We start from the raw sequence: 9,889 nt of genomic DNA on the forward strand, positions 1-9,889 counted from the left end.
TGAATGAAACCCAATTAAATCAGATAAGCAATAAACTGGTGAAATCACAGGTTAATATTCAGAACAACAGCATGATTGTGTGTGATATTGCTCAATTAATTGAAAAAATCTATAAAATTCAACTTTTTATAAAGCATGTAAGATAAGTAATATGTTAATCATAGCCCAAACCAAACTCAAAGCATATGTGCAGACTGGTAGTTGTGCTGTGACTGAAGCTGGTTAGTTTGATTGAATATGGTGCTTTGGTTTTAAGAGGTAGAACGAGAATCCAACACATCTGGATTGCCTGACCTGGAGAGTTCCTGTGTCTCAAATCTTCCTCTTGCATCTCAATGAGCACTTTAGCATCAGCATCCGACATAGAAATGGAAAGGACAGCATCAGGATCCACATTCATCAGAAAAAACGAGGGGGAAATCATAAACACACACATGGATTACAAAAGGTCAACTTTCCACAATCTGCCGTCCACATGATTCTGTCAAATAGTTTTATTAGGTTTCACAGCTGACTGCCTTTATATTTAGCCGTATGAAACTGTACATTATTAAATAAAATGTCAAGTTTCTGAAAATCACAAATAATCAGTGAATTTGCACTTTGTGGAAAGTGTAACCAAAGCACAAACATTTTCATAAATTATATTTCAATATTCCAACACGCAGTCTTACGATTCAGGCCAAATGTTATGATTGGTATGTAAAATAATATATATTTATGCCATAATATATGTCATGAAATCATATACTGTATTCATACCAATCATAAAACTAGCTATCTTAAATAGCTTAAATAAATTATTGCACATTTTAGCTAATAAAATATTTAGCTCCTAATCTTCAACTCAAGAACTGTTTCAGAGTTTCTCCACAAATACACTGGCAGCAAAAGCAACATGTGACTCGGTTATACTAAGATAAAATTGATATGCACAAAAATAACGCAGACAGAAATAATTACACTGATCACGATACAACACTGCAAAAATCACATGCAATGGCACAACAGAAAGACAGAATAAGAATCCTGATGTGTGATACTTGATTCTGAATCTGGATTGTATGAAATTAATCTGATCTAATCTGTTTCTGACTTCATGTCTTTTCAACTGCAGATAAAGCTAAAAATCTCAATGCAACTTATTCAAGTGAAGATGGACATGTCTGACCAGTTTAAAACAATCTCATACATAAGACTAGTATAATTCCTCATCCAGACACTAGTTTTTCATTGTCTGACGTCGTATCTACTGCGACTAAATATACAAACTATAACATTGATCTTGCGCTTCATGATTGTCACTTGTTGCGTTTGAATCTACAACTTTTAAGTGTGATGAGTAACATTCTGTAAAGTTCTGTAACAACTGTAACAAATGTAACATTCTACAACTACTATTCTGTAACATTTTGTGTATGTAATATTCTGTAACATTCTGTAACAATTGTAACAAATGTAACATTCTACAACTACTATTCTGTAACATTCTGTAACAATTGTAACAAATATAACATTCTACAACTATTATTCTGTAACATTTTGTGTATGTAATATTCTGTAACACTTTATTTTAAGGTGTCCTTGTTACACATGTTACATGTAGTTACTATTATAATAACAATTAATTATGCATAACTACATGCAAGTAACCCTAAGCCAAACCCTAATCCTAACCCTAACCATATAGTAAGTACATGTAGTTAATTAATATTACTCAGTACTTATATGTATAATTACACTGTAACAATGACACCTTAAAATAAAGTGTAACCTAATATTCTGTAACATTCTGTAACAATTGTAACAAATGTAACATTCTACAACTACCATTCTGTAACATTATGTGTATGTAATTTTCTGCGGTAGTAACATTCTGTAACAATTGTAGCTATTTTAAGATTCTACAAATAATATTCTGTAACATTTTGTGTATGTAACATTCTGCGCAAGTAACATTCTGTAACAGTTGTAACAAATTTAAGATTCTACAACTAATATTCTGTAACATTCTGTGTATGTAACATCCTGTCACATTCTGTAACAATTGTAACATTCTACAACTACAAAACCGACCAAAGCAGACAGATATGACCAAAGAGACAACACTGGATAAGCACACAGGAACAAGTTGCTTTCCCTCACCTTCTGAGTTCTGGCGGGACGCAGCGCCTTTGAAGCGGAAGGCCTGTCTGGCCCGACTGCGGTCGCTGAAGCTGAGGCTCTTGGGTACTTTGGAAGGACTGTTCTCGATGCTGTTGTCAGCACTGGGAGAGCATCGCAAGGGCTGCTGGCCCTGAGGAGAGCTCTTCCCTTTGTTCGCAGAGTTTCTCGGGCTGGAGAACACACGCTCTTTCAGGCTTACTTTCTGACTGAGAAGGGTGTAAGAGTGTAGAAGTTAGAGACTGAGGGTTTGCAGATGCTTAAGTTGTGATGTTAGGAAAAAGTAGTTGTGTCAAAAACTACTGAAAATGATCTGAAAAGTTATAAAACTTCACTAGATAAGTTGACATTCACCCAAGAGTTTTACCTGATTTGGTAAAATGCATAATAGGATTACATGTTACCATTTTACATATTCTGATTGGTTGAGGCATTTCAAGGATGCTGATTAATTTATTATGATTGCAGGGCTATGAAAGTAATTCCATGTTTATTTCATAAATAATAAACTTAATGTGATGCATATTTGTCTGTTAAAACTGTGTAATCCAAATGCATGGACATTTTATATGCAATTCAAATACACAAATCTTCAATTTATGCCTAAATATTTATTGAGTGACAATTTAAGGGAAAGTTGTAATGTTTACTGTGCATCTTTATGTATTTGCAGTTGTATTCAGTTAATTCCCCAAAATTATGACAACATATAATGCTTTATAGTTCATTAGAACAAGTACAATCAACAGTAAAACAGTATTGTTATTCATATTCCTATCTGAATGAACTATTGATCTGCGTTATAATGTTTGTTAATGAAGGTTGTAATAAAGTGTTTCCTGTAGAGATTCACTCTCATCACAACATGTGTTTCAATGTTTTGTTGAAACGTGGGTGGATGTATTCATGTGCATTTGGCTCATTAAACGCCACACATCTGTCTGCACACAAACAAGGTCAAACTAATACACACATACATATAAATAATGAGCCCATTGAATATTTGCACACAACCAATGTCCATGAAACACATCCTGCACAGGTGGTGCCGGTGACACAGAAACTGACGTGATGCATGCAAAAGAAAGCATTACAACTCACATTTAACATCTGTGGTGTCTGAGAAATATCAGATCATTTATATGTACAATGCACATGATTTTACTAACCTCGGAGAAGGTTCTGGTTGGGCTTCCTTCCTGTGTAAGAAAACAAAATTATACTTTTGAATGCAATGATATGCAGTCCTTTTAACGATCTAAACTACCGTTTTTGAACTACATCCTAATAATTATTAAAATGCATTACCTTAGCTTGAAATGGCACAATGCAATTCATTTTACATCACCTAAAGGAGAGGCCAGATTTGCTCTTGAGGTTTCTCAGCAGATCGAGCTGGTTCAGAGGAGGGATGAGTCTGGAAAAACACACAGAGGCTGTTGGCACACGGATGATGTGTGAAGAGGAAATGCTGTGCAATGCTTATGCAAATCTGGAAGCTTCTTTAGACAGAAAAATTAAAAAAAACTAACAAGGTACCATTAATAATACACCACTGACTGTGAGAGGGACAGAGAGAGAGAATGTACAGGAAAAAGACATATGTATTTATTTATACATATATTATATATATTAGACTCACAACTAATATACTATTTCGTGCACAATAAAATGCATTTGTAAATAGGGAGAAAAGGACAGAAAGAGAAAGTATAAGCTGACTACAGAGAGATAAACTTGAAGTTTATAATGTACCAAATACTCTGGGAGGTTTGTTCAAATCACTAACAAATATCACTGTTTATTCTAACATGAAATACAGGCAATATAAATAATATAAATTATATTTGCCTATATTTTTTTGGGCTTTTTATGTTTTTGGAGGAAGATGTTTTTGCTGTGAATTTTTGGCTGAATTTAAAATAGCTGTATTCTACGTGAAAATCTGTTAAAATGTAATTTATTTCTGTGATGCACAGCTGTATTTTCAGCATCATTGAAAACTGTTTTGCTGCCCAATATTTCGGTGGAAATCGTGATGAAGATTCTTTGATGAATAGAATGTTCAAAAGAACAGCATGCATTTGAAACATGCATTATTTATAAATGTCTTTACTGTCACTTTTGATCAATTTAATGCAGCCTTGATGAATAAAAGTATAATTTCTTTCAAAAAAGATTTGAATCAAACAGTCTTTGTTGGCATGCAGTGCAATAGATGCTTCACGTTCATCAATAACAGTTTGTTGTATTGCACAAAGCACATAAGCGCATGATTCTAAAGCTTTTATGTTCATTTACTCTATTTTATGACTCAAAAGCAGCATTAGCTGATGCAACGCATTACATATGACATGCAACATCACATGCATACCCTGCTGAACCGACATTTGAAATCAAACCGTGATGCATGAATAAAACATGCCATAGGTATGAAGGGAGGGGGTGGACAGCAATGACCTTCACAATCTGCACAAAAACAGCCTCAAAGGTCAATGAGCAGATCGATGCAGAGACGTCTGAGGAGATCTCATCTGACACCCCAGAGGAATGCTGTGATAGAGCGAGAGAGAGAGGCGGAAGGGGGATGGAAATGCGTGCAGAAGTACATGTACCTGTACATGGGCACCGAAACGGTCCTTTCATAATAGTCCCATGTCGAATAGAGATCCGTGCGATTCAGGTTTGTGGCGTAAAACCTCCAGGCATTCTGAGAGATGGCATTAAACACTCACATTCAAATATAACATACATTATAGAAATAACTCACCTAAAAATTACAATTCATATAGGTTTGAAACAGCATGAGGTTGAGTAAATAATGACGCGTGAGCTGTTCAGTATGAGATCAGATAGATTTTTGCTTTTGGAAGAAGATTTTATTTTTTTTGTTCACCAAGGCTGCTTTTATTTGATCAAAAATACAGTAAAAACAGTAAAATTGTTACAATTTAAAACAGCTGTTTTCTATGTGAATATATCGTCGAATGTAATTTATTTCTGTGATCAAAGCTGAATTTTCAGCATCATTACTCCAGTCTTCAGTGTCACATGATCCTGATTTGGGCAGCACGAAAACAGTCGTGCTGCCCAATATTTTTGTTTGCATGTTTCTCATGATTCTGTGAGAATATCAGACCGTTTCAGAGCTCTCAGTTTCTCACTTATTCAGTGTTTTTTTTGCAGCTAACCGGAGCCGATGACACTGAACGCATGTGGGACGTTGAGATGAGGCATGTTGTACCTGAATTAAGCCGGCTGCTGGATTTCTGCGCTTCTCGAAATGTTTCTGCCGATGCTGTTCCTGAACTTTCAAGGCAAACCCAGAACCCAGAATTCCCTGCGGAGCGTGAAAAGAAACTTTGATGACTGGAGCCGTGTCGTCTATTATACCACACTATAATGGAGTGTCGCAACATTAAAGGGGTCATTTCTTCTGATAAAGTGCTCTTTTATTAGGTTCTTTCTTTCCCTGAGCTCTAGTTATAAAGTTTAGCAAGGTTTTTGCAGCAAAAACAGTCAAATCATCCCACCTTCTCTCTGAATATTTGTTGTTTGGGTGTGTATATGTTCAGGTATTTGAGTTTCGGATGTCAAATATCCAAGGATTTCAGAGTTTTTCATCTTAGTTTCATTAGATGATATTTTTGGACTGAGGAGGATATCATTCAAACCCTAACACTTTCATATATATCATGCATTATAAGAGTATTTTTAATGCATTGATTATTCTTTGTAATGCACTGTATGATCTCATGAATAACTGTGATCAATTTTAAAATAATTTTCTATTTATTGTTACACGTTTAGAATATTTATTTCATTAAAATCCATTACAAACATTTTTGCCTCAGAATAAAAAAGTTCATTGCAACTTTTTTCCTCCCAATTCTGAGTATGATTTTTTTAAATCAGAACTGAGTGTCTGAATTGTAAAATTAAAAACTGTATTACCTTTTTTTGTTATATTTTAAATGTATTTTATTTATTATTAAATAAAATAAAAATATATTTTTATTTAATTTGTATTTTATTTAGAATTGTGAAATACAAAGTTGCAATTACTTTTTAATTGTTTTATTTGATTTATTATTAAATATTTTATTTTGAATTGTGAAATGTAAACTCGGAATTGCAAGAAAAAAAGTCATAATTCTGAGTTTGAATTTTGAAGTCACAATTACCTTTTTTATTTTGTTATTCTGTTGCATAAATGGGCTTCGAAAGATTATAGATGTAACAAGACATACAGGCTAAACAAGAGCGGTGCAAGAATTGAGCCTTGTGGGACTCAATTTGCAAATTTTTAACTTTGGTTCCAATAATTCCGAAATGATGAATCATAATTCACAGATGTGTTTACATTAAAGCAGAACTGCTATGACGAAAAACACATTAAGCAGCCAGTGGGATTGTTATATTCATAATAAACTGCAGTGATCTAATTCAGCGTCTGCTCTCTCCACTCTATTAAAACCCTGTTCGACTCTCTGTTCTTTTCCTCTCGAATCCCCGGAGACTCACCGCAGGCAGAGCGAAGAACGACACGCCGATCAGGGTGAAGGTCGCGGCGAGGAGACGTCCGTTCCAGGTTATGGGATATTTATCACCGTAGCCGATGGTGGTCAGAGTGATCTGTGGGACATTGAGGAAAACGGCCTGAAATCAGTTCAGATCCTGCACAGCAATTCAGTCACTGTCACTTGCTGCTGTCTGAGGTGCCTGAATACTAACTGTTTAAATGGGGAAGTCTTATGGTTTCTGGGTCACGTTTCACAGCAAATCCCCCCCCCAAAAAATAAATGCATAGAGAAAAAAACAAACATTTTCAGACCAGTGGGTTTTAAGATTAGGAGTAAAAATTGATTAAATATTTACATTTACATGCATGATAATTCCCATTAGATTCTCATCCTATATTCATATATAAATACTTGACAATTTAAATAATATATCATATATTCTTATTTTATTTTTCAGTTTGGGAGGAAATTTGTTATTATATATAAAATTAAAATATAATGAAAATAGCGTCAATGTAAAAAATATCTTAAGGAATCTAAAATATATACATACAAATATAGTATATGTATATATAAATTAATATATTATTATATTAAATATAATTACAAATATTATATTGTAATATATTATACATTTTATTTATTTGTGTGTGCATGTCTATGCATATATATATACATACACACATAAAAAAAATAGTAATAATATAATAATATACAAATTTTCTTTTGATTTTGTTCAGTTGTCCCTTTTTTATAAAATATGTATATAAACACAAAATAAATAAAAAACATGTAATATAATGTAATGTAATATAATATAATGTAATATAATATAATATAATATTCTTTTGTTTGTTTTTATAACATGATTTACCCCAATATTAACATACAAAGTGACTGATTATTTAATCAGTCAGTCAAAATAATGCAACAAATAATATAATCTTTCTATGAAAGCTCATTACAGATGATGATTTAAACAGAACCGCTCACACAAGAATCAAATCAGAAAATCAGTAAATATTAAAAACTGTCACTAAATTATGCAAGAGCACAAATTCCATCCACACATGATTCCTCTGTGATCTTTCTGAAATATCATCTCATCAAACTCGACGAGCGATAAACATCACTGCATAATTAATGATCCTCACAGAGTCCCGTGTGCAAACTTCAGCTGTGGCTCTATCTGATGTCCTTGAGTTTATTTCCAGAGGAATCATGCCAGTGCTTTACCGGAGTCCCGAGAGGAGAATATACCCTGACTGCTGATGATGATTAACTCTATAATAAGAGAGCACTTACAGAATGTCAAGAAAACAAATGGTGTTTATCAGTCCATAAATGTGCTTCAATGAAGTAGTGAGTGAAACACATCTTTGAATGCAATCTGCTCATGATATAATATCTATCTCCGGCTGCATTATGAGAGACTGTGGACACCCTACATTACTGCAAGCATGTTTGTTAGTGCGAAGGGCTTACCAGACCCCACCAGAGCGCATCAGCGTAGGTCTCAAACATCTCGTTATCCTCCTTCTCAGCGAGATAGACCAAGAACGAGGCCAGGATCAGACACAGGAAGCCAATGTACCAAGCGGTGATCAGTTCCTGTTAAACACAGCATTAACAAATATCAATATCAAGTGTCATTCTCTGGTGTTTGGTGCATGTTTATAAGCCAACAACCCATGCATGATGATGATGATGATGCACTAAAGTGGCAATGCAGCTGCATAATATTAATTATGCTTAACTTTTGGTTTTGCAAATGCTACTTTTGATTATTTTACTATTAGTGTTATGCAGGGTTAAAACCATTAAACACGTTTTTTGATACTTCAAATAAAATATACTTTAAATAAAAATAAAATAAATTATAAACTTATAAATATAAGAAAAAAAAAATTTCAGCTAGTTGCCAAGGCAACACTTCTCATTTTCATTTAGTTTAACCTCATGTACTAAAATAACTAAAACTGAAATAAAAATAAATGAAAACTACAGAGACACAAAAAATAAAAACAAAAAAAGGACAAAAACACACTACAGAATTACTAAAAATTTCAGTAAAATTGAAATGAAAATGCAAAATATAAAAATGGATTCAAAATATTAATGAAAATAACACTAAAATAACACTGGTATGATGCAGGGTTATTGTTGGTAACTAAAACTAAATCTGAAACCATTATTTATTTATTACTTGAAATTAAATAAACTGAAATAAAATAAAATATATAAAAAGCTAAACTCATTTTATTTCAGCTAGTTGCCAAGGCAACATCTCTCATTTTCATTTAGTTTAACTTGATGTACTAAAATAACTAAAACTAAAATAGAATTATTAGAATAATAACTATATATAGTTAGAATAAACTATATAGACATAAAAAAGACTAATAAAATGACAAAAACACACAACAAAATTACCAAAACTTCAAATAAAGCTTAAATTAAAATTGAAATCAAAAGAGTATATATAAAAATTATTCAAAATATTAATCAAAACTATAATAGTATCTCAATAAAACCAGTGTTATTTTAGTATTATTTATAAACTATTAATACTTTAAATGAGCTTTTATGTTTATAACTTTAATTTTAATTTTATTTAATTTTTTTGTCATTTTGTTATGTGCTTTTGTCTTTTTTTAGTAGGTTTAATTTATTTTTATTTCAGTTTTAGTTTAGCTTTATTTCTTTTATTTACAGTTAGTAATTTTAGTACTTCAACTTCAGACAAAAATTAGAAACGTTGCCTTGGAAGCTAACTGAAATAGGTTTTTCATCTAATATTTACATATATATTATTTCTTTCAGCTTCATTTCAATTAACAAAAATGTTGTAATAGTTGTAGATTTAGTTGCTGATGTGAACACTTGCTATCATAATCTCAACACTAGCAAACTCCTGAAAAAATCCAAAGAAAAACAACTTCAGGGTTTTTGCTCTGTCAGCAGTGTGTTTCTGTGCTCCTGCAAATGCACCTTCCTGTGGATGCTAAGAAACGGGACACCACTCAAACACAGACGCGGGAACGTTTTATACGACTCATTTTAGACTGAAAAATGCATCGTCAGCGCATCACCCACTTTCTTGCCCTTGAGAGAGAGAGAGAGAGAGAGAGAGAGAGAGAGAGAGAGAGAGAGCGAGAAATCCCACTCTAAATATAGAGACAGACAGATATCCACAGCACCGT

At 32.9% G+C, this 9,889-nt stretch overlaps 1 protein-coding gene across 1 annotated transcript in view; it reads right to left on the minus strand.

The window, feature by feature from the left end:
- The window catches only part of kcnq2b (potassium voltage-gated channel, KQT-like subfamily, member 2b), a 50,240-nt gene that overhangs the window by 11,310 nt on the left and 29,041 nt on the right, over positions 1 to 9,889 (minus strand). Inside the window, exons 5-12 of the mRNA XM_016251876.1 lie at positions 8,172 to 8,297; positions 6,688 to 6,798; positions 5,408 to 5,503; positions 4,779 to 4,873; positions 3,512 to 3,580; positions 3,333 to 3,362; positions 2,146 to 2,372; positions 295 to 342 (exon numbers count right to left, since the gene is read on the minus strand). Coding sequence (XP_016107362.1) covers positions 295 to 342; positions 2,146 to 2,372; positions 3,333 to 3,362; positions 3,512 to 3,580; positions 4,779 to 4,873; positions 5,408 to 5,503; positions 6,688 to 6,798; positions 8,172 to 8,297 — 802 coding nt within the window. The remainder of the gene's footprint in view (positions 1 to 294; positions 343 to 2,145; positions 2,373 to 3,332; positions 3,363 to 3,511; positions 3,581 to 4,778; positions 4,874 to 5,407; positions 5,504 to 6,687; positions 6,799 to 8,171; positions 8,298 to 9,889) is intronic.

Source organism: Sinocyclocheilus grahami, unplaced genomic scaffold (genome assembly GCF_001515645.1).
Source record: "Sinocyclocheilus grahami isolate Dianchi unplaced genomic scaffold, SAMN03320097.WGS_v1.1 scaffold1073.1, whole genome shotgun sequence".
NCBI classification, from domain to species: Eukaryota; Metazoa; Chordata; class Actinopteri; order Cypriniformes; family Cyprinidae; genus Sinocyclocheilus; species Sinocyclocheilus grahami.